The sequence below is a fragment of the Myxine glutinosa genome, chromosome 7 (assembly GCF_964187855.1).
Source record: "Myxine glutinosa chromosome 7, kmMyxGlut1.1, whole genome shotgun sequence".
NCBI classification, from domain to species: Eukaryota; Metazoa; Chordata; class Myxini; order Myxiniformes; family Myxinidae; genus Myxine; species Myxine glutinosa.
In genome coordinates, this window is record NC_136267.1 from 153,762,098 (window position 1) to 153,787,391 (window position 25,294).

The 25,294-nt window shown below is 41.7% G+C and overlaps 1 protein-coding gene across 1 annotated transcript in view; it reads left to right on the plus strand.

Annotated features, from left to right (window-relative positions):
• Window positions 1-25,294, plus strand: part of MOCOS (molybdenum cofactor sulfurase) — a 329,100-nt gene that overhangs the window by 28,720 nt on the left and 275,086 nt on the right. The window contains exons 2-3 of the mRNA XM_068123432.2: window positions 2,485-2,574; window positions 18,261-18,327. Coding sequence (XP_067979533.2) covers window positions 2,485-2,574; window positions 18,261-18,327 — 157 coding nt within the window. The remainder of the gene's footprint in view (window positions 1-2,484; window positions 2,575-18,260; window positions 18,328-25,294) is intronic.

Sequence of the window (25,294 nt, forward strand, 5' to 3'; positions counted from 1 at the left end):
CACCTGTTTGGCATAGGTGCCACCTTACCGAGGTCCGCAAGCAAGATTCCCTGGCCACTATGGCCGGTCTCCAACAGAGGTGCCCTGCCCCAGAACCTGGGGTCCATCAAGTGGTACTTGGCCGCAGAACAGCGGTCCATAAAGTGGTACATCAACGCAATGCATGCTGGTTCTGGGAATCTCGTGCGCACAATGGCCACCTCACGCACGCTCCCCTCGGCACCCAATGGCGCACAGGTCCTCAAGTGGGAGACAAAAGGGGGGAAGGCAAATGAGCGAGGGGTAAGGTCACAAGGGTACACGTCAATAAAGGCAATGCAGGGTGAAGTGCGTACGGAGAGCGAAGTGAGAAAAACTCGTCCCTACCGTACGTCACCCCCCCTGTCACCTACACTACCCTTGCCCTTACCCCATATTTACAACAATTTACACCTTTACAAATCCGTCGCTACTGTCATGTCTTCCCCTTATTTCCCCTACCAAATTCGTCTCCATCCTATTTTCTAACCCCATTAACCCATTTTTCACCTCTTTTATCCCGTTGTCTAACCCCTCAAATTTCTTGTCTAATCCCTCACCGGTACCCCTCGCTTCGTCCCTCATTACCCCCAATTGCTCACTCTGAGCCCTCGCTTCGTCCCTCATTGCCCCCATCATTCTGCTTTCCATTTTCTCACTATCAGCCCTCCTTCTGTCTTCCATTTGTTCCATACTGTCGTTTTTTTTCTGCATTTCCACCATGAATTGGGCCATGAAGGCTTGCATTTGGACCGCGCTCATTGGTTCCGCGGCCGTGGCCCCCTCAACCACGTGCGCGAGAGCGCCATTTTGTGCGCCTGATACCCCCTCAACCGCCTCCTCATTGCTCTCCTCCATTTCTCCCCTCTGATCCTGGGTTACTCCTAACCCCTCCTCTAGCTCACCCACCGGCATCCGATCGCCTTGACCAGCCATGGCGCGATTTCAAAATTCGGGTTTTTGTAAAACAACACAAATTTCCAGCAGCTTGTAATTTTGAGCGCGTTAAGCGCGCTTCGGGTCCAATCCCACTTCCCGACACCAATTGTTACGGATCGCGGTTTAGATGTTACTTTGGGCCGAGCGGATGGTCCAACCGCGACCGTTACAGGATCCCCAATTGGCCCGACTCCCCCAACGTTGACCAGATCGCACCACAGATATTCAATCGGGAAACCTCTAAAGCGACCGAAAGAGAAGGAAGAGAGAAGAAGACAGAGTACGGAGGAAGAACAGATTTATTATACACACACAAGCAAAAAGAAGGAGCGACCAAAGTTATTTACAAGCAATGGATGGAAGAAGCAGTCACACAGTGAATCGTTAACTTATACTATTCAATTTACTTAACCCCAGGACAACATTCAAGACAGACGACGTTCACACTTACACGGGGGAAATTGCAGGCAGGAATGGCGGAGGTGGGTTGCTGGAGAGGGAGGCAGGGTCAGGTCCCTGCAACCGGCAGGGCTGGAGGTAGCAGCTCCCAATTCTTCGCGTTTTTGGCGGGAAAACCCTCAGTCGCATCGACGCTGCTGATGCTGTGGACGTCACGCGCTGGCTCGGTCACACCTGCTCCTCTCCTTCTGGTGGAGCCGTCTCCCTCCTCTCAGCGCGTCTCTCCAAAGCTTGTTTCCTCTCCAAGTATCTCTCCTTTTTGGTTTGGAGCGTCTCTCATCTCACAGCTCACAGCTCACAGCTCACAGCTCATCTCTCATGCCCTCTCTCATGTCATCTCTCGAAGCAGTCCCTTCCAGTCGCTTTTATTACTCGGGGCGGAATCAAGCCGCCGGCTGCGAGGGCACGCCTACCGGGTCGCTAACCGTGGTGCTGGTTGGCTGTTAGGGCTGTCCGATTCCTCCTTTGATCATGACGACGTGCCACGCCTGTGAGTTGGCGGCTCCTACCCCCCTCTTCTCCGAGATGAGCACATGGGCAATGGCGGCTTGCGGGATTGAACACCACTCGCACCGCTTTTGAAAGGAACTTTGGAGAGCGGAGATGATTGGGGAAATTGAAAGGGGCCTACGCTTATTTCGTTTGATACAATGCAGAGTCAATCTAGTGGGAAACACATATTTAGCCTACATAGAATAAGGAAATAAACTATTTAAAAAGATATATCGTGGCCTGTGTGTAAGTTTCATGGAATTAACTAGGAGGACAGCTGCGACCATTATTTACATTACGAGGGTGTTACACACAACAAAACCATACTTTTCACATTCGTTACACTTTCTCCAAAATTGTTACACTTCTCAAAACCGTTACCCTTCTCAAAACCGTTACACTTCTCAAATTCGTTACAATATAATGAAAGCTGTTAGTTATGTTATAGTTATAGTATATAATGAAAGCATCATAGATTTGGGGGGAATGCATTGACACATATGTGTCTTGTATGTTTGGTTGTTTGTTTTTTTGGCAATAAATGCATTGAAACTTTGTGGTTGTGCTGCCTTCCAGGAATGGTGTACCTGGACCATGCCAGTGCTACTTTGTATGCTGAGAGCCAGGTGCTGAATTTCACGGAGGACCTTATCTCAAACTGTTATGGTATGAAAGAAACCAGATGGAAAAGGGAATGGGTTTGGGGGTGGAGGGAGGAGACATCGGCAGAGCTTAATTTATCTCTTGCAGAATTTATTTGTATATTCACATGACATCCTGACAATGCTCGCACTGTTTGCTTTGACTCACCTTTTTAGATGAAACGCGATGCCTTATCCTTAGTAGTATATTTCTCTGGTCATGTGACAATTTAGAGACAATTTGGAGACAAATATACACTGTATAAGTTACATGCAATAACACGTGCACTTGAACCGAAAACCTTCACATATATTGGGGTTCTAGATAATACCAGTTTAAATTACTTTGTGTTCTACTGTGCATTTTATGCACCCCATGCACGAGAAGTGAAAAGCAGGGTCAAGCAATAGGTTAGCTTCTGTCTGTCCGACCGTCTACAGATGTCAGTTTTTGATTGAAGAAAAACGCTCTCTCATGTCAAGACAATATATACAGATATTCAATCGGGAAACCTCTAAAGCGACCGAAAGAGAAGGAAGAGAGAAGAAGACAGAGTACGGAGGAAAATTTGCCTCGGGGCAAAATACTTGTCGGCCTCTCCAGCCAGGGCGCGGGGTTTCATTAGTTTGGAACCGGCCAGCGCGAGGCGCACCTGTGCAGGTAGCTGGTGTAGGAAACGTGCTCGGAATAAGAAATCCGGGCGCTGGTCTCCAAGCAGGGACAGCATGAAATCCATCCGGACGGATGGTCGTGTGTCGCTGAGGGCGGGAAGGTCCAGGAGACGGTCGGCACGTTCGACCTCTGTGAGGCCGAACGTGGCGAGGAGGAGACGTTTGAGCGCCTCGTACTTGTGGTCGCCCGGCGGGCGCCGAAGGATGGACACGACTCGGGCGGCAGTGCCGGGCCCAAGGGTGGTGACCACGTGGTAGTACCGGGTCTCGTCCGCCGTGATGCCTCGGAGCTGAAATTGAGCTTCGGCCTGCACAAACCAAACGTCGGCTTGCGCTTCCCAAAACTCGGGGAGTTTGACGGCGATGGCGTTGGTAGCCATGGCGCGTTCGGGGGTCAGCAACGGCTGAACCAATCGGGGTCACCAGTGTGGTGCCGTGCACACATGACTCGATTGCCAGAGAGGTAGGCCACAACGCGTTGGTACAAACAAAGAGTCTTTATTAAGAGCTTGCACTTCAGCACTGGGCGGGCTCGGGCTTAGAGCCCGCATATATGCCCCGAGGCCACGCCTTGCCCCCGGGTGTGGCCGATCGGTCGAAAGGCGGGGCATGCGTTTTCGTTCCCCGCCTGGACGCTCGCGCCACCCACTGGTGCGCGGAATTATTGTCCCTTGTGCCCGCCACAACATAATTGGTGAAGTGGTATTCTAGCCATAATTGTTTGAATTTAAAACCTTGCCCGAAAAATCTGAAATTTAATATGCAGTATCTGATCTCGACCCAATGTGAGTGAAAAATGAAATTTCTGATGTTATAACCAACGCCAAGAAACGATCTGACATAATAGGGTGCATGGATGATACAGGTATATGGGCCAGAATAGTAGCATGTTGAGTTAGCGATGGTATTTTTGTACAAAATACGCATGGGAGGTGAGACTATGCACTGTGCGAGTGTCGTCTAGTTATTAATGTTTTCATGCTGCAAATGTGCATTCGTTTCATGTCGAAAGTCCAAAATCCATTTAAATACTTTGGAGTAGTATTTTAGAAACCTTAGATGCTGTTCGTTGTTTTTAAAATCATTTGTTGTGAACTATTTTGATTATTCAAGTACAGCAGATGTGTAACTTTGTTTGTACCTTTGCCTTTTCTTTTTTTTTTGAAGGTTAAATGCTGTCTGTGTCCTTAATCGTTAATCATTTTGCTTAATGGGGCCAAAGGTAGGCAAGGGATCAAAGGGGAAAGACAGAGCCATGTGCTTTGTAAATACCTCAAGCTTTATTTTAACATTATGTGGAATTTGAAATCTTTCTTGCACTTGTGATGCAGCATCGAATTTGTACTCCACATATTGATTGTGCCTTGCAAAAAGTCAATTGTATTTGGGTTGATTTTGATGGATTTCCGTACACTATGTATATAATCCATTAGGGCTGTGGAAGTGTAACTCAGTGTAACTTATTGATTGGCACTGGTAACTCATTGATTAAGACTGGTAACGAAGCAGATAGACGATTTCGTAAATGAATGCCAAGAATGTGCACGAACATGGTAATCTCTTGTCCACCTGGTCACAGCCCCAGGCTGGAGCACCCCCCTATTGTTTGGTAAATGGAACTCGCAGCAGGAGGGGAGCGAGCTGGTGCCAGTGGGGCGAGCATGCATGACCTCGGGGCATTTGCGGAGAAAGGATTAGCGCGACAAGGCCCATATAAACCAGAGCAAACTATGAGTCAGGAGACTTGTCACCAGAAGCTCTGACCTACGGAACAGAACGGAACCCTGTGAACAGCGCTGAGAGAGGACCGGCCGAAGAAGAAGAACCAACGACTTGAATTAACAATCCGTTTAGCTATTGTAGTCTTTATTGAATTGAAACAAGTGACTTATTAATTATAATAAATCCTTACTTTATAAAGCTGTTTCGGTCATATTGGAGTCTCCTGAGTCTTAACACATTCTCCGACAACTTGGTGGCTACCGTACGTGGATCAAGTGGACATCGCCAAGGTATTGCATGGCTTTTTGTGGATTGTCCATTATGATATACGAACCTCTGTATAGTTATTTTGTATGTATATGGAGAAAGTGGTGTTTGGGCTTCTCCACGCACTATTGGTGCAGGAGAGCCCTCAGAAGGAAGATATAGATGAGACCTTTTGGCTCCGGTGATGTGCTCGCGACAGAGACCCATTTGAGTTGGTCTAGGGTGCTGGGTAGTGGATCACAAAGAACCATTGCTGAGCTGGTACTCCCGGGTGCTGTGGCTACTACCCAAAGAACCATTTTTTTATGATTAAGATGTAACGATCTTAACGATCGTCTGAGGTAACGTCCTACAAAATGTCTGCTCGTTCTTTTTCCTTTGAGTCGTAATCCTGTTGAAATCTCATTTACAAAAGCGGAAGTTAGTACGCCGGGGAATGATCGAGGTCCTTGATGGCAAATCAGGAATAGTGAATAAGCGGACAAAGTCACGGATGGAACGTTTTAAACGATTGTAGCTATTATTCGTGTTTTTCTAAATGATTTCTGTAAATACTTATTTTTTGCGCTGTCTAAATAAAATGCGCCAGGTCGACGCTGGTCATTAAGGGCCTTACTGTGACCTGGGAGCAAACGGGGCATGAGTGCACCATGCGGCCATTTGCTCCCAAGTCTTGTAAGGCCGGTACATTTGTTTAGCACTTGAAAACGTACCCCTGAGCTGTCCGCTCAAGGTGTGCGATTAAGACGACAGGTCCACAGAATGTTTTTTAGATAAATTAAACGAAATTGTGTAGGACCAAAGCCGTGGGTACAAGGTTTCCCGCCATTTTCTAAAACACCTAAAACTCGTTCGATCAACAAATAAATTCATGACAGACAACCCCATCTCATACCGGTCCAGAATTATTATGAAAGATGGCGATTGGATGAAAATTGCATCAAATTTTGTCCAGGTCCATCACTAAGCCTTTGAGACATGCTTCACGGTTGAATGAAAGACAATAATTAAGTGCTTTTGTGGAAAAGCAATGGCAAACCACCCAATGTCACCACTTTCATGAGCTCAGAGAAATAATAATTCCAAATTCCACTCTGATGGCTCAATGGAAATCGGCAGCAGAATGAAAATCAACAGACAATGGAACAGCTAGCGACGAGTGTTTGTGAGTAACAACCACCCTCTGGTCGAGGCTCATAGGAAAAGTGATACTTATTGATTCGGCACGCTTACAATAGATATTAATGGCGAAGGTTGTGGTTGGTTCGATTTTGCGAAATGAACGTTCTTTGAACAAGTTAAATGGAAAAATAATGAAAAAGTATATAATTGTTTACTCTCTGAAACTGGGTATTGTATAGAACTCTGGGTATAGTTCTCAAATCACTCTGGGTTGTGCCTTGAAGAATGAATTGGAGTTGTGACAAGGTATAGACAGATGGGAGGTTGCGATGCTGGTACTGTGGATTCTATGAGACAAAGTACAGACAAATTTTGTTTCACTTCTAAAAAGATTTGTGGACAAAAGTGGGTGTAAGGATGTAAGGATGTAAGGATGTAACGATGTGAGGTAATATTGAGTTATGGAATTAATTGCTTTCAACAATGCAAAGGGTGACAAGATATGGGATTTTAATGGGATATTAATGGGATAAATATAGAAGATGTTTGTTTTTGTCAAGAGAAAGTGACAATTGGCTGAGAAGTCACAGAGGCCGGGTTTTGGGCCTTTGACAGCAGAGAAATTGTGTTTTGACAGCAAAAGACTTCCAAATAATGGTTGTGGCAAACAGTGACTTCTGGGATGACAGGGGTGTGGGGTATTTGGCATCGCCAGACTAGCTTATTGGTTTAGGAATGTTTAGAGGTCATTGCAATGTGATAATTACTTGTGATCATTTGTGAAATTTCATGAACAGATATGTGAAATGGATGTAATTTGAGTGAGTATGAGAAAATTTGGTGCGGGATTCGTGGAATGTACAAGGCCGGACATGATCATTGGGAATTCAATTGAACCAATCGACTGATATGTAAATCCATTTTCAAATTTCAAGTAAATCGAATGAAAATTAAGGATTTTTGAAAACAACGTTTTGCTCCAACGTTTTGGGAACATTCAAATGTTGGGTTTTGCTAACGTTTCCACAACGTCGCCACAACGTTTCACTTTCGTTGTTGCAACGTTTTGCTCCAACGTTTTGGGAACATTCAAATGTTGTGGTTTGCTGACGTTTCCACAACGTCGCTACAACGTTTCACTTTCGTTGTTGCAACGTTTTGCTCCAACGTTTTGGGAACATTCAAATGTTGTGGTTTGCTGACGTTTCCACAACGTCGCTACAACGTTTCACTTTCGTTGTTGCAACGTTTTGCTCCAACGTTTTGGGAACATTCAAATGTTGTGGTTTGCTGACGTTTCCACAACGTCGCTACAACGTTTCACTTTCGTTGTTGCAACGTTTTGCTCCAACGTTTTGGGAACATTCAAATGTCGTGTTTTGCTGACGTTTCCACAACGTCGCTACAACGTTTCACTTTCGTTGTTGCAACGTTTTGCTCCAACGTTTTGGGGACACTCAAATGTTAAGTAAATCGGATAAGAATTCACGAGTTATTTAATTATTAGCGATTAATGAAGTACTTATTTAATTAATTACATTTCTTATTAAATTACAGTAATTACATTACAGTAATTACCTGAGGTAATTACAGTAATTACAGTTCCGGTAATTACAGTAATTACAGTAATCATTACAGTAATTGCAGTAATCTTATTACAGTAATTACATTACATTAACTCAGGCACCTTTTGAGTAAGGAAGCTGATATTTGGACATGACACTGACCAAGTGATGTGGCTGTCAAGGAAAATTTTGATTTATTGATTAATCATTTAATAAATTAACTCGTTGATTTATAAATGACTTATTTAATTAAAAGTCCTCAGAGATACATCTTCGGATGAAATACTTGCAGATTGGTTATGCTATGAGCCAATTGATTAAGGAAAATATTTTGTGATGGCCATATTGGCAATTTCGTGGCCATATTCGTGGCAACTCAGTTAGTGCCACTGCACCTTTAAAATGCATCCCTGCGTTCATTTTTCGATCAATTGAGTTGAAATTTCGAACAATCGGATCTGGACTGTCGTTATTAACGACTCTAGCATGCACCCGTCCAATCAGGATGGAGCGGTATGGTCCCCGGATTATCACTGCCCGCAGTTTTAATTAGTTTTACTTTTTCTCTTTAGTCTAGTAGGAAGACTAGGTCCCCCTGCACCCCCCGGAGATATACTTCTAATCAGTGTTTCTAGATTGGAAAAAATGTGTAGAAAATGACTAGCTATGGCCCCAAGCTGAAAAAATGTCCCACATACCATTTTTATGCAAATTACTGCTGCAAATTTTATGCAAAATTATGCAAATTTTATGCAAATTTTTGATGAGGAGTAGAGTTGAGGGGTCTTTGAGGGCTTCATCGAGGTGCTCTCGGTTGCAAGACTGGGTCATTCTGAGAAGCACAGCAGGGTCAGAGATCATGATGTTCTCCTCCTCAGTGAATCTCTCCATCAACAGCCTCTCCATTGCCTCACACACTGTTTTGAGGCAAAAGAGGGACTTTGCGTAGGCCTTTCCACTGAGAACACCTTTGAGAGATCCACTTGTTACTAGTTGTGCCTCAAAGAGAATCTCTGCATATCCAGAACCACGCATCTTGTGTCCAGTGAGCATCCCGATGTAGTTCATGGATGTGTGGAAGGGTCCAATCGTTACTACATGACTAGCAAATTCATTTGGCCAGCGCCAGATGATGGGAAGGGCTTTCATGCAGACACCCAGATCAAATGTATTCAGGACCCATCTCTGACCCACCTCAGCAGTTGCTGCCTCGGAACGCTTCAGTAGCTCACGAACAACTGCGTTGTCTGTGATCGGTTGGTGGATAGGCGTGCAGTAGTCGACTGTTGATTTGCTGGGTGGGGGAGAACCAGTTGCAGAGGTGAAACCCCCTAGCCCAGGCACAGGCTGCAGGCCATTGCCATGCCATGCAGGCACCAGGCACAGACCGATCACAGACAACGCAGTTGTTCGTGAGCTACTGAAGCGTTCCGAGGCAGCAACTGCTGAGGTGGGTCAGAGATGGGTCCTGAATACATTTGATCTGGGTGTCTGCATGAAAGCCCTTCCCATCATCTGGCGCTGGCCAAATGAATTTGCTAGTCATGTAGTAACGATTGGACCCTTCCACACATCCATGAACTACATCGGGATGCTCACTGGACACAAGATGCGTGGTTCTGGATATGCAGAGATTCTCTTTGAGGCACAACTAGTAACAAGTGGATCTCTCAAAGGTGTTCTCAGTGGAAAGGCCTACGCAAAGTCCCTCTTTTGCCTCAAAACAGTGTGTGAGGCAATGGAGAGGCTGTTGATGGAGAGATTCACTGAGGAGGAGAACATCATGATCTCTGACCCTGCTGTGCTTCTCAGAATGACCCAGTCTTGCAACCGAGAGCACCTCGATGAAGCCCTCAAAGACCCCTCAACTCTACTCCTCATCAAAAATTTGCATAAAATTTGCATAATTTTGCATAAAATTTGCAGCAGTAATTTGCATAAAAATGGTATGTGGGACATTTTTTCAGCTTGGGGCCATAGCTAGTCATTTTCTACACATTTTTTCCAATCTAGAAACACTGATTAGAAGTATATCTCCGGGGGGTGCAGGGGGACCTAGTCTTCCTACTAGACTACTTGGTCATATAATTTTGAAGACATGCATGTCATGATATAGGAAATGTTTGTTCTGTTGAACGGAATAAATGTTGTTTATTTTTGTGGGTGTGTATTTTTGTGTATTTTGGCCATATTTTCACGACTAATTCCAGTTAACATCCTGCAAAATTTGCTCGTTTGCTGGCCGAGTCGAAATTGCGTTGAGTTCCTATGGCATGCGCCATTAAAAGCGCTGTGTAATGGTTGAGCTCCCTTTATTTCGTTTTGGTCATGCGGATGAGCAGACAAAGTGACGAATGCTGCGGCTGGAGCAGTAGAAGCGATGTTTTTAATTGAAACGATGTAATGAGTAATTAACAGTGGGAGGGGGCAACACCACGCATACCTCTTTTAAGGTGTGTATAAACCCTGGAATAAACGTGGGAGGGGGCAACACCACGCATACCTCTTTTAAGGTGTGTATAAACCCTGGAATATTTCAGCAATCAATACAATGCTGAAACTATGTAAGTTAAGATAATGAGTAATTTAATGAGTAATTTAATGAGTAATTTAATGAGTAATTTAATAAGTAATTTAATGAGTAATTTAATAAGTAATTTAATAAGTAATTTAATGAGTAATTTAATGAGTAATTTAATGAGTAATTTAATGAGTAATTTAATGAGTAATTTAATGAGTAATTTAATGAGTAATTTAATGAGTAATTTAATAAGTAATTTAATGAGTAATTTAATAAGTAATTTAATGAGTAATTTAATGAGTAATTTAATGAGTAATTTAATGAGTAATTTAATGAGTAACTTAATGAGTAATTTAATGAGTAATTTAATAAGTAATTTAATGAGTAATTTAATAAGTAATTTAATGAGTAATTTAATGAGTAATTTAATGAGTAACTTAATGAGTAATTTAATGAGTAATTTAATAAGTAATTTAATGAGTAATTTAATAAGTAATTTAATGAGTAATTTAATGAGTAATTTAATGAGTAATTTAATGAGTAATTTAATGAGTAATTTAATGAGTAATCTAATGAGGAATTTAATGAGGAATTAAAAGTGGGAGGGGGCAACACCACGCATACCTCTTTTAAGGTGTGTATAAACCCTGGAATAAACGTGGGAGGGGGCAACACCACGCATACCTCTTTTAAGGTGTGTATAAACCCTGGAATATTTCAGCAATCGATACGATGCTGAAATGATGTAATTTACTGTGTAAGATGGTCGACCTTGGGTTTGTTTGGGTTTTGTTTTTTATTTTTGTGGGTGTGTATTTTTGTGTATTTTGGATATATTTTCACGACTAATTCCAGTTAACATCCTGCAAAATTTGCTCGTTTTCTGGCCGAGTCGAAATTGCGTTGAGTTCCTATGGCATGCGCCATTAAAAGCGCTGTGTAATGGTTGAGCTCCCTTTATTTCGTTTTGGTCATGCGGATGAGCAGACAAAATGACGAATGCTGTGGCTGGAGCAGTGGAAGCGATTTTTTAATTGTTCAATGATTATTCGATATTGTTATGACTTATTGTCAATAGGTATACTAAGTGGCCATGAGGTAGCCTGTTGCTATGTACAGTCTTATTCTATTGTTGATTATACCACATAGCTGTGGTGATAAAGGAAATGTTCGTTTTAAATAGATGATGGTGATAGGACCATGACTATAAAATCATGATGATTATTATGAATGATATCATAGGGTTCAAATGCATAATGATTGCACGAACTTGGAAAAGAACTTTCAAGCCCTATGGGATAAATTGGGTGTTACAAGCGATGGAGTTTCAAAATTTAGCATGATTGAAGGAATTTTACAGTCTTATTTCAGGAGTTTTACGAAATTTATATTGCCAAGAGATTTGGGTACTATTAAAAAAAAATAAAAAATGATGAGATATTTTTCCCAAAGAACTTTAATATCTGCCATCCATTTTGGCTGTCTCACGAATGAAGGATGAGTTGCCTTTAGTGGTTGCAAAGAAAATTTGTGGAGACCAGGCAAAATGGGGAAATATGTCAGATATGACCCTAGGACAGAACGGTGATTCATCAATTGACATGAGGTATGAACCAGAGGTGACGACCGATGAGCTTCGATCTCAGTCAATGGATGGACCTGTCCTGACATCATTGGGGAAAGGGCTTATGCAAGGAGTCATCCAAAATGATTAATTTGATTTATTGATGAATATTGATGAATTAATTGAAATTGAATAATTGATTGAATTGTTGATTGATTGAATCTAATTGATTGAATTTAATTGAATAAATTTAACTGGATAAATTGAATTGAATAAATTAAATTGAATATATTGATCGTTTGATTGATGAAAATGCGGTCTCAAGAAAGAAGCTTTAATATCTTTGTGAGATATTATCAATGTGAAGACAACCTTGGAAAATTGAGCAAGGTGGTGAGTTTATATATAGATATATATGTGCGGTTACCATTGTGTGATTTCCCCTTCAACAGAGCGGACACCTGAGGATTCACCCATTTCATACTGACCCTCTGGCTCATCTGCAAATACTGATCTGTGAGATTGGATTGTGCAAAAGCCACAGGTAAGGGAGATTCTCTGGAAATCACCGTTTGAACAGGTGGAGAGATCCTTCCTGGAGGTACGAGTGAAGCTTTAGAGGAACAAACTACAACGCATCCAACGCTACTTTGATAAAAGGCAGAATGGGAAATGGAGCCTGCAAGAATACACAAGGACAACCAGAGATTCCACAAAAAGGTACTTGTACACATCATATGTACGACCGTTATGGTGCCGAAGCTATAAGACAGGTCGAGAATTGGTATTTGTGGACAAAGGGACATGATGAGGAGTTTCCAAGAGATGGTACATTTGAGCGAAGTCGATTGGAAAGATTGGAACAAAGATTGAAAGCCAGGAAGAGACAGAATCTAACGGTAGACTGGCTTGCATTCCATCTTTGGGATGGTGAATCCAGACAACGGGAACAGCAAGAACGGATAACGGATCTAGAACTTAAAATAAAAAGGATACAGGATACAGTGGAGGAGACAAATGCACAACTGCCCTCGAAATTAGGAATGAAAGGGACAGTTGTCCCATCCGATTTCCAGTTGTCTCCCCAAAAAGGACGGTACAGAGAATTTTTTCGTGTTTCGGGAGATAACGAGAGATTGCAGTGGCAACTCAGGGATGTAGAGATGCAGCCCAGCAATACAAGTGCACAGGTGCACAGACCAGGCAACGATAGAAACCGGTGTTTCAAGTGTGGACGGATGGGACATTGGAAAAGAGGATGTCCGTATACCAAAAGGAAGACAAGTTCATAGGGTAAACTAAGATCAAGGGTACCAGTGCTGACCGATACCTCAGACAATGATTAGGCCTTCATTGCGGCAGGTCCCAAATGACGATTGGCCTCAACAGATTAGATTACTGGACAAACATGAATAACTGTCGATGATGCTTGTGTCTGAAAAGGTTTTCGGAGCAAGAATTATTCATTTTTTCTTTTGCTTGTAAGCAAATTAGTAATTAATTGATCAAATGCCGAAATTGGATCTTTTATGTTGGGCACAAAATTTTAAATTTACAAAGTTGGAACAATTGCTTTGCAAATTTTTGAAACCAAGTGACAAGAGTCACATGATGATCAGGTGGGAATTTCGGACTGGTGTTCCGCATGATTGATAGGTCAGTGGTCGACTGACATGCAAATGGGTGTGTAGTCAAATTTGGATAAATTATGGTGGGAACTGAAAGGGTAATTTCAATGTGACATCATAGGGGTTTTCTAAAAATAAACTTTTTGGTCCATTTGCGTATTAGCATTTATAAAATTGAAGGACAAATTTTATGAAAATGAAATAAAACTGACACCCAACCTGATCTGTAAATAATGGTTCCAACGCAAACAAATATGCATAATGCATGCGTGTGTGTGTGTTTTGTGTATCAATGTTTGTGTTTGTTGTTTTTGTTTTTGTGTATCAATCTTACAAGATTGTTGACACCGACAGTGTGCCTTGTCTGAAAAATAGATAGTTCCATGGGGATGGGATCGCATATCGAGAGAATTCATTAAAAAAAAAAAAAAAATAGAAATATAATTTGATTATGAAAATTATCACTTTTGTCAAGGGAGATGGAGAATAAAGATTTGATTTGCTGAGTTATGAGCAGCTATTCATTAATAGTAAAAAAATTGGAAGTAATCTTGGGATTCCATTGTGATCGAATTTATATGAGAATCAAAGCTATTTATGGATATGAGCTTCATAAAAATGTGGGAGTACAAAATTAGCCAAATTTTGGAGAGGTCTTACACTGACTTCCCAGAGTACTCTGCTCATGGATTTTTATATATATAAACTTGAATTTTATCAGCATATAAATTGTGCTGTATGTATGGATGTGGTTTAGGCATAGATGATATGGGAAAATAGTAAAGAAAATTTTGCTGGTTTGAACTATTGTGGGTTTTCAGTTCTGGAGTTCAAACAAAGTCACTGGTTAACAGATGAGAAAGGATAGTAAATAAATTATTCGATGCTGGGCAAATTAAGTACGATATTACTAAGACTTATGAGAGCTATTGTTCTTCCTTACAGCAGTGGAAAATTATTAGAAAAAAATTAGATCCAACATAATGAATCTATAAAAGAATGTGATAGGGATAATATCCTCAATTTGTACTAATTATTTGATTGTGGGTAAAGGAATTATTTTATCGTAGTGGATTGTTAACAGCAGCCTGAAAATGCCCTGAGAGTGTGCATCCATGTAATCAGAAATCCCAGATTTGTTTTTACAAACAACATTTTGGTAGAGGTCTTGTGTGGACGAGCACTTCCTTGGTAGATAAAGAACGGTACTGCATGCTGGCAGCCACTTTTGCGGCCAGCTAGGCCAAACAAATTGAGAGGAAATTGTAGTTAAATACGTAAGTTACACATGGCTATTTGTAAAAAGGAAATTTGTTGAGATGGGAAACATTTTTCGAAGGTTTATTAAAGTGTTATAATATGACATGTGGCAAGGCAAACTATTGGATGGGAAAATTAGATCTGGCTATAGAATAAATTTATTGACCCCTTGAAGTTAATTCTTCGAATCATTGTTTCACTGGCATTTTTTGTTCAAATTGGAAATAGTTTGGTAGAGCTTTGGTTAAAACCTTTGGTTGCGGTATCTTGGAACGAAATGATAAACCATAGGAGATTGATAAGAATAGAAACAAATATGGACCCAAAACAGAAAGTTGGATTCATGCCTCTCATTGCAAGCAAGCACATGGGGCTAAGGTGGACGATCCCACAGAAAATGAGGCTGCACCTAGCAGCCCAGCAGAACATTCAGTGGCAGATAAATGATAGTCGTGATTTACAGTCATTTGAATTACATTTTAACACCCCTTGCATTGATAAACATTACATTTTCAACATGTGATATTCCTACTTGGGATAGTGACATTTATTTGCCTACATGACATACAATTACCTGCTGATATTAATACAACATGAGTGAAAAATGTATCACAACTACACTCATGATCAGGGGATTGAGTTCAACCCCGGGAGATAGGGGGATCAGGGTAAGACAAATAATCTGATTTATGTTACATATTAAGGGATTTTCTTTATTTACCTTTTAGGAAGCTTGTTAGTTTGGTATATAATGTTGAATGTCATCGACATATAATTATGTCATAGGTATGAATATATACAAGGAGTAGCAGACTTGTTTGGTGGTTTAGTAGTTATATTGGCAATTGTTTTAGTGGTGGCTTGCTTGAAAGCCTTAGTGACGGTGTGTTTGAATAAGGTAACCAACAACACGATGATAACGCATGAAGTGACAAATGAGGAAAGAAATGTGGAACCAGAAAAGGAAGACTTTTATGGCGACATAAATACTGAGATTAAAAGATTAAATCAAGTGATGTTGCAAATGAATACAGTAGAATTAAGATAATGGCATAACGACAATGTTATGAGTTGTGTCAATTACAATATCAGTGAACTCATATCACCACGAGTGACACACTGTTAGAAAAAAAAAGGGGAAAAGAAAAAGTGGAGAGGAATTATGGTAATAATACATTATGCTTAATTTGTTGGTTTGGGAAAATTTTTGTTTGGAATTAGATATTCCTGTTTGTGATTGTAATCATATACAATTTATTTTCTTAGAGTAGTGCTAAAATACCTGCACAAGTTAATTTTTGAACTATATTAACCTGAAAGCAATTGTGGATGCTATTCTTAGTTTAGTAGTAAAATACATACCTGATTGAATATTATTTGTGTGACGCATATAAATGAATATAACTTTTTGAATGTTGTAAGGGAAAACAACAAATTGTTGAATGTGAAACTGTCGGAAGATATACATGATTATGCTGATTTCATGGTAAGATGTACCCTATCTGATTCAGTGTGTGTGGAAAGCAGATTCAGATGTGACTGAGCATAAGGATAAGACGAGATCACATTTTGAAGGGAGTGCTAACGGAATTGGGAAGAAGTTCGAGAAAGAAAATTTGTGGCTAAAAAATGAAGTTAATCGTGGCATACACCCTCTTTCTCAAAGAATGATGAAGACATTCTCCCGTGTAACTTGGAGATGAATGCTTACCTTCACCAAGGAAATTTATGTGACCATTTGCCTGGATCACACTGCAACATATGAAAGAAAGGCGATCACTTACTCTTGTTCGAAGGCTTCGAACATTCATCACATCAGAAGTTGCAGGACAACGACATTTTACCTGCAACGTCTGTGAAATGCGGGGACATATGTTATTACTTCACCAACGTCCGGGGAACCAGCATGGAGCTGCAAAAAACGGCTGTGCCCTTGTCACAACAGCTGTGCACGATTCTGCTGGTTGCTCCTGGTAAGGACCATGAATGACCTGAACACCATGGTCCCAACATCATTGTGGATGCATCCGGCATCCCTGTTCCACATCTTGCTGGCCAATCAACATTACACCAACACTTGCTGCCCACTCATAATGAGGGAGGAGGCAAGTCGACTACAACTGGGCGAAGGCCTTGTTCAAGGAATCATTATGGTTCACAGCAAGAGTGGCAAGAATGCTACAAGGAGAGCAGGGTCAGTCTATGACTCCGCAATGTTACCACAACAGCGAAATCCTACACGAAGTAGTGCAGGTGCTATGAAGACATTAGGAGAAAAGGTTTCATACCTGGATTCAAACACAAGTGATCAGCCCTTCCTTTCAAACAAAGTCAACATTCGTGTGGAGGCAAACGTTTTTGCCAGATGGTGCAGATGCTTTACAAAACTTGAAAATGAAGTGAAATTGTTGTATCTTGGTGATGGTGAAGTGTTGTTTTGAAAAGATATTTGTGATGCAAATGCAATAGATTGAACAATATGGAAGGAGTCAATGACCAACGAAATGTTTTGTGATTCTTGCAGGATGACGGTGTATGCCTAAGGGAATTTGATTACCAAAGTTATGATTATTTACTTATACTTGTATTGATGTTTACTTGTAGTGATTGATTGTTTACTTATATTGATGTTTAGATTAATGGTTAATATAAACAAAAACAAAAAGATGAGGGAATTGTGGAAGTGTAACTCAGTGTAACTTATTGATTGGCACTGGTAACTCATTGATTAAGACTGGTAACGAAGCAGGTAGACGATTTCGTAAATGAATGCCAAGAATGTGCACGAACATGGTAATCTCTTGTCCACCTGGTCACAGCCCCAGGCTGGAGCACCCCCCTATTGTTTGGTAAATGGAACTCGCAGCAGGAGGGGAGCGAGCTGGTGCCAGTGGGGCGAGCATGTATGACCTCGGGGCATTTGCGGAGAAAGGATTAGCGCGACAAGGCCCATATAAACCAGAGCAAACTATGAGTCAGGAGACTTGTCACCAGAAGCTCTGACCTACGGAACGGAACGGAACCCTGTGAACAGCGCTGAGAGAGGACCGGCCGAAGAAGAAGAACCAACGACTTGAATTAACAATCCGTTTAGCTATTGTAGTCTTTATTGAATTGAAACAAGTGACTTAGTAATTATAATAAATCCTTACTTTATAAAGCTGTTTCGGTCATATTGGAGTCTCCTGAGTCTTAACACATTCTCCGACAGGGCGTATGCATGTATTTTGTATCCGAGGCTTGCTTTTATCATAAAAAACATGCACTTACATGTGCACACACGCACGCACACACTTTCATTAAAGAACATGGCCAAGTTTTTGTTGTCAATGACAGATTGAGGATAAACAGCTGTAAGCATTTGGCCTCTTGTGTGGTGTGTTCCTCTAGGCAATCCTCACAGCAGGAATGACAGTAGTGAGCTGACAGAGGAAGTGGTACAAGAAGTGAGAAGCAGGTACAGTTGCTAATATGCCAGTGGGCATGTAATTTAAATTAAAGTTCAACCAATAAATATGATAAGCTTGATTTGCAGTTGAAACCTTCACTCTGTGCCATGTGCACTTTTTTCAGTTTGCACTCGAATGCCTGCATACATGACTAGTTTACTCATTAAACTGCAGTTCTTGCTGACACAGCACATTGTGATGTGGTACCCTGTCAAAAGCAACAATTGTTCTCTATTTAAAATCTAACCTAACAGTGAACTACTTCACCATTGTCTTCTTTTTTCATGCCTTGTATAACACGCCCTTCATTTATTCGTTTGAAAATAATGTTTTTCTTCCAACAGTTGTATTATCAGGAGAGGCGTTCACTTGTCATTATGTCAGGAAATAATCAAATTCATCCCACCTCTCAGTTCAGCCCAGTTCAAATTATATACAGTTGCATATTGACCTTAACAAAGGTAACGTCTTGCATCATTGGATGTATATCTTTAAAGTTATTAGCCCTCTACCCAGTTGGAATTATAGGTTTGCTCTCCATCTGTCTGTCTGTCTGTCTGTCCGTACCTCCTATGGTTTTCTGCACTTTTTCCCCAAACTCTTTAACATATTCAACTGAAACGTGGTACATGGCTTTATTGTGATAAGTTATGGACCAAGTTTGAGATTAGGGACGTTTCACCGATATCTCACCGAGTTATGGCCTTTTTGTACTTAGAAAATATCACATACTAGCAGAAGTACCCGGCATTGCCGGGCGGGGGAGGGGAGGGGGAGAGGGAAGGGGAGGGCAGGGGAACGGGGGGGGGGGGGGGGGAGTGAGCCCCTTGGCAAAGCGAGCGATTTTTTTTTTTTTCATAGCGTTCATAGCGTTTCATAGCGTCATAGCGATTTTTTTTTTTCATAGCGTCATAGCGTCATAGCGTTTCATAGCGTCATAGCGATTTTTTTTTTTCATAGCGTCATAGCGTCATAGCGTCATAGCGTTCATAGCGTTTCATAGCGTCATAGCGTCATAGCGTTTCATAGCGTCATAGCGATTTTTTTTTTTTCATAGCGTTCATAGCGTTTCATAGCGTCATAGCGATTTTTTTTTTTCATAGCGTCATAGCGTCATAGCGTCATAGCGTTCATAGCGTTTCATAGCGTCATAGCGATTTTTTTTCTCATAGCGTTCATAGCATCATATCGTTCATAGCGTCATAGCGTTCATAGCGTCATATCGTTCATAGCGTTTCATAGCGTCATAGCGATTTTTTTTTTCATAGCGTCATAGCGTTCATAGCGTTCATAGCGTCATAGCGTCATAGCGTTCATAGTGTCATAGCGTCATCACGTGATCGCTCTGAGCGAGCTCTGAGCGTCATAGCGATTTTTTTTTTCATAGCGTCATAGCGTTCATAGCGTTCATATCGTTCATAGCGTCATAGCGTTCATAGCGTCATAGCGTCATCACGTGATCGCTCTGAGCGAATCAGCGCCCACCTGCTCTGATTCCGTTGATTCCGTGCGCTGAAATGCGCTGAGGTAAATATGAATAAAAAATATGGATCGTCAAATATTTTGAGTTCGGCCATGTTCGTCCCAGGCTCAATGGCCATGTCTATGCCAAATATCAAGCACGTAAGCCTCTCCGTTTAGGAGTCTATCGGTAACATTACACACACACACACACACACACACACACAAACTGTGTTTTATATATATAGAAGATTATGCACGGGCCAGTTTTCCAGACTTTTTTCTCTTATTGTTTAACATATTGAACTGAACCTTGGTAGAGGACATGTATTGCAAAGCAATTGTCCCTCTTGTTTTTGACAATTTTCTGCTAATCAAAATTGTGAATGTTCTCCAAATATTTTTATGTTGTCGTAGCAACAATAACGAGGCCATTAACAGCACAATGTCTCAGCAAACTATTGCTTATTGATGATGGTCTTTTACAACGAAATAGGTATGATTTTAGATACGAATCTCAGGTGTTGTTAATGACATGAAGACACACACACACACACACACACACACACACACACACACACACACACACACACACACACACACATACACACACACACTGCTCACACCACTCATATCACACCCAATTAGTTATTATGTGTACGTATTTTGAGTAGAGATAAACTTAAAAATATATATATATCCAGACATGCAGTGGCACAACACGATGTTTGGGGAAACTTGCATAATAATGTTTATTCCTTGTGTTGACATTGTCTGTGATCAAATTGTTGAGCTCCTTTCAAGTTTTGTCGTTCGTATTTACCTCATTCCCTCCCTCACAACCATATTGGTTATGTTGAATTTAACCCCGTGTGGTCATAAACAAAAAAAAAACACCAGATTAATATTGCCTTCAACCAGTAAAGCCATAAAGCAATTCCACGGGAATATCTGACTCTGAACAGGATTTTTTACAGTGTAACCCACAGGGCAAACCGTCTAAAACAGTGTTTATCCATCTGTATGTATGTCCCCTCAAACGTATACCAATCAGAGCTGAGGATCTGGTCACATGACAGGGTGCTGTGATTACGTCTGATGTCATTACGACGTACAACGGCTGACTCCACACTCTGCCATTTTGATTCCCATTTCATTCAGGCCAAACATAACGTCGAACCTGTCATACATCACATTCGCCATGCTCTACATTTACATTTTTCATTCAGTGTGAAACACAAACAAACCGATTGTTAAAATGACCATCAAATCTCGAAAGCATAGACGAGACATGCTTCATGCCTCACCTTCAGGCCGCTTCGGACAAATTAAGCCCAGGTTTCTCAATACAGTAGTATCGTTTCCATAATAATAATAATAATAATATAGTAAAATAACTGCAACACTTTAATCCCAATGTCGTGAATGCAAAGTTAATGGATTGAAGCAGTGTATGGTTCATGAATCAATAATAAGCGATGTACTGCACTAATAACCGTGGAAGTAAGGAATTGGCCTCAGTTTTTTGATAATAATATCATTTTTGAAACAATGATAATGTAATGTTGATATTATAATAATTGTAACACTAGTCGTAACACTAATCCCTTTGTAGTGACTGAAAAGTTACTGGAGGTTAAAATATACATTACATGGCCAAAGTATGCAGACACCCCCTTCTAATTAGTGGATTCGGCTGTTTCAGCCACACTTGGATATTGACGATGGTCTTTTACAGCCACAATTGCTGACAGGTATATATAATCAAGCACACCGCCTTGCAATCTCCATAGACAAACATTGGCAGTAGAATGGGCCATACCGAAGAGCTCAGTGACTTTCAACGTGGCACCGTCATAGGATGCCACCTTTCCAACAAGTCAGTTCGTCAAATTTCTGTTAGAGCTGCTTTTCTGGGGCTGTTTTTCATGGTACGGGCTAGGCCCCTTAGTTCCAGTGAAGGGAAATCTTAATGCTGCAGCATAAAATGACATTCTAGATGATTGTATGCTTCCAACTTTGTGGCAACAGTTTGGGGAAGGCCCTTTCCTGTTTCAGCATGACAATGCCCCCGTGCACAAAGCGAGGTCCATACAGAAATGGTTTGGTGAGATCGGTGTTGAAGAACTTGACTGGCCTCCACAGAGCCCTGACCTCAACCACATCAAACACCTTTGGGATGAATTGGAACACCGATTGCGAGCCAGGCCTAATCGCCCAACATCACTGCCCGACCTCATGAATGCTCTTGTGGCTGAATGGAAGCAAATCCCCGCAGCAATGTTCAATATCTAGTGGAAAGCCTTCCCAGAAGAGTGGAGGCTGTTATAGTTGCAAAGGGGGATTTAACTCCATATTAATGCCCACGATTTTGGAATGAGGTGTTTGATGAGCACATATGGGTGTGATGCTCGGGTGTCCACATACTTTTGCCATGTAGTGTATCACCTTCTATATATCAAAGTAGTGGCAGTTTTGTCATTACGTCTATGATGCCATTACGGCATACGACGGCGAGCCTTCTGACTCCACCGACCGACATATTAATTTACTAATACACCTGCTCACTATGGGAGCGGCAGGAAGGGTCATTCCTCTTTGGGTTGGAACGATTACAGTCTCTCTATGGTTGGGTCTCAAGAACATTGGGTGTGTTCATTTACCAAGTTTCTTGTGGAGAGATCGCCAAGTGGTTTAAACATTCGAGCAAGCACTCCATTCAAAACCTTAAGGAATGGCTGGCTTGGCAAGCGCTAGCTAGCTGCTTGGTAAATGAACACACACCGGGCTTCCTCCCTGTTAGTTTTGTGTTAAACAGCAGGAAAATTGAGTTTCATTGGTGGTTTTCAAAACAAAACCTTAATTGGTGTGTTTCAAAAGGCCGCTACGAAAAACGCCACTTTAGCGGCAGGAAGGGTCATGTTATTTACCCAACTCTTATGGGGTTCATAGATTACAGTAGATTTTCGCTCAGTTCTGTATGTAAAACTTACCTCACGGATGTCGGGATTCCTCCAATTTTTTTTGTTTAATGTTATAAACAGCTTTAGCGACTGTTTATAAAGTTAATCCTATGTGTTTGTGGTTCATAATATTTTACAAGCCCGGCTACGCCGCTGTTAGACTTTTGGTCTTGTTTTCCTGTCATTTACATGACAGGTCTTTGGCTGAAAGCAGATACTGAAGCCATTGCTAACATTGGAGCTCTAGCACATCCTACATGGCTTGCTTTTCAGTGTGATAGCTGCTGCTACTGCAAGACCAAACCCAAAACGCACGGACCAATTTCAACAGCGCAAAAGGAAATGCCGTTTCTGCAGCTTGCAATGAAGTCATGTTTGGCTTGTTAAATTTGTCGAACACATTTTTCCTGATAGCACAGTGCTTTCGCTGCAGTATACATCACACATTGTTTAGGACATACAAATATACAGTTTTGGGATTGTGTGTGTGTGTGTGTGTGTGTGTGTGTGTGTGTGTGTGTGTGTGTGCTAATTGTGTCCATAAGCAGATCAACTTTATCGGGCTCCCAGGCAACTGACGACATAGCGCCCCCAAGGTGTGTGAAAGGGGTTGCCGAAACAAATACCCCACTGAGGATCTGCATTGTTCTTCTGGTGGTTGTATGTAGCCTATTGCTGCTCGGCTGCATCTTTTTCTGTGGGTGCGGCTGTGTCGCTCATGCAGTGCCCTCTATTACCAGTAAGCTGGTACTCATTTTGTTAGACTTCGGAAGGATGAGTCAACCCACCTGGTGTTACTTCAATGACATGACAGGAGCTTGAATTCAAGATCCTAGGATTTTAAGCCAGCCATCTTAACCGTTAAGCCAACACAACACTTATTGTTGTTTTGTTGTTAACATATGGTCCAAGATTTTGGAAAATTCTAATTCTACATGCTGACAATGTAATAATAATGAGTTCCTTTCCAAGGAACTTCGCCCATGAGGAGGTCAAGAGGCCCATCAAAGCCTTCAGAGGAATCGGAAAGGAGTGGTGTACAATTATGACCCATGTTGAATCAAGCTATCAAGTGTGAGAATAATGAAATACGATCTTGGGATTTGCTAATCTGTTTGTGGAATTGAAAGGTTTTTCTGCAGGTTAATGTTGATAATAACATAATTTTTACATACTGCTTGATAAACCGTAAAGGAAAATTATTGCCATCATCATGAAAGGTGTGGACAAGATGGTTGTCGTGGTGTTTTTCAGCAGAATATACAGTGATATAACAGGGCCACAGCCTAAGAGTAAAGAAGAGTTAAGACAGTAGTTAGGTAAGGGTCTTTCACTCAGAGACCAGTTAATACATGGAATGTTTTCCCTGGAAGGTTAGTGGCAGCAGAAACGGTTGCGATGTTTAAACTGGAATTCAATATGTATCTAATAGCATCAATAATTCCTTTCACAAAGCCCGAAACAAGTGTGTGTCCACCCTCAGGAGAGCCAGGAAACAATATCACACCGTTCTCAAGACCCAACTATCTTATCTGTCTCCCTCTTCCAAATCCTGGTGGTGTCTGGTCAAATCAGTTTCTGGTGTTTGTTCCCCCTCCATCCCCTCCCTCACCTCAAACGGCTTAACGGCTGACTCCGCACGTGAAAAAGCTGAATGCCTCAACTCTGTGTTAGCCTCTAAATATTGTGTCCCAAACCCATCCCTCTCTGTACCCACCGTACCCAGTCGTACCCAGCTGCTCCTGGACTCTGTGTCCTTTCCTCCTGACAAGGTGGAAAAGTTTCTGTCAACGCTCGACTCTGATTCTGCAACTGGTCCTGACGGCATCAGCCCATGGGTCCTAAAATCATGTGCTTCCGCTCTTTCACTCCCTCTTTCTGTTCTCTTCACCCTCTCTTTTGCTCAAGGTCATCTGCCATCTGCTTGGAAATCAGCCAACATCACCGCTTTGCACAAAAAAGGTGCAAAAACAGATCCCAGCAACTACAGACCAATCAGCCTTCTCCCAATTATCAGCAAAGTCATGGAATCCATCATTGCTTCAGATATGAAATCTTTCCTCTTCTCCAATGGCTTGATCTCTGATCATCAATTTGGTTTCAGACCTGGTCACTCTACTCTGGACATGCTGCTTCTGCTTTCTCAACAATGGATGGAGGTCCTCAACGCCAAACAGGAAATTAGAGCCGTCTCCCTTGACATTTCACGTGCCTTCGATACGGTCTGGCACCCTGCTCTGCTCACCAAACTCTCCTCCTTTGGTATCCATGGAAATCTCCACGCATGGCTGGCGGACTTCCTCTCTGGTCGTAGTCAACATGTGGCCCTGAATGGGTTTCTCTCATCTCCTCTACCTGTTCAGGCTGGAGTTCCCCAAGGTAGTGTTCTGGGCCCTGTGCTTTTTCTGGTCTTCATCAATGATCTCTCTGACTCTCTTGAAAATCCTCTCTATCTCTTTGCTGACGACTCTACTCTCTGTCGCTCCATTCCTCATCCCTCAGATCGGCAGTCTGCAGCCTCCTCACTCTCTGCAGACCTGGACAAAATCAC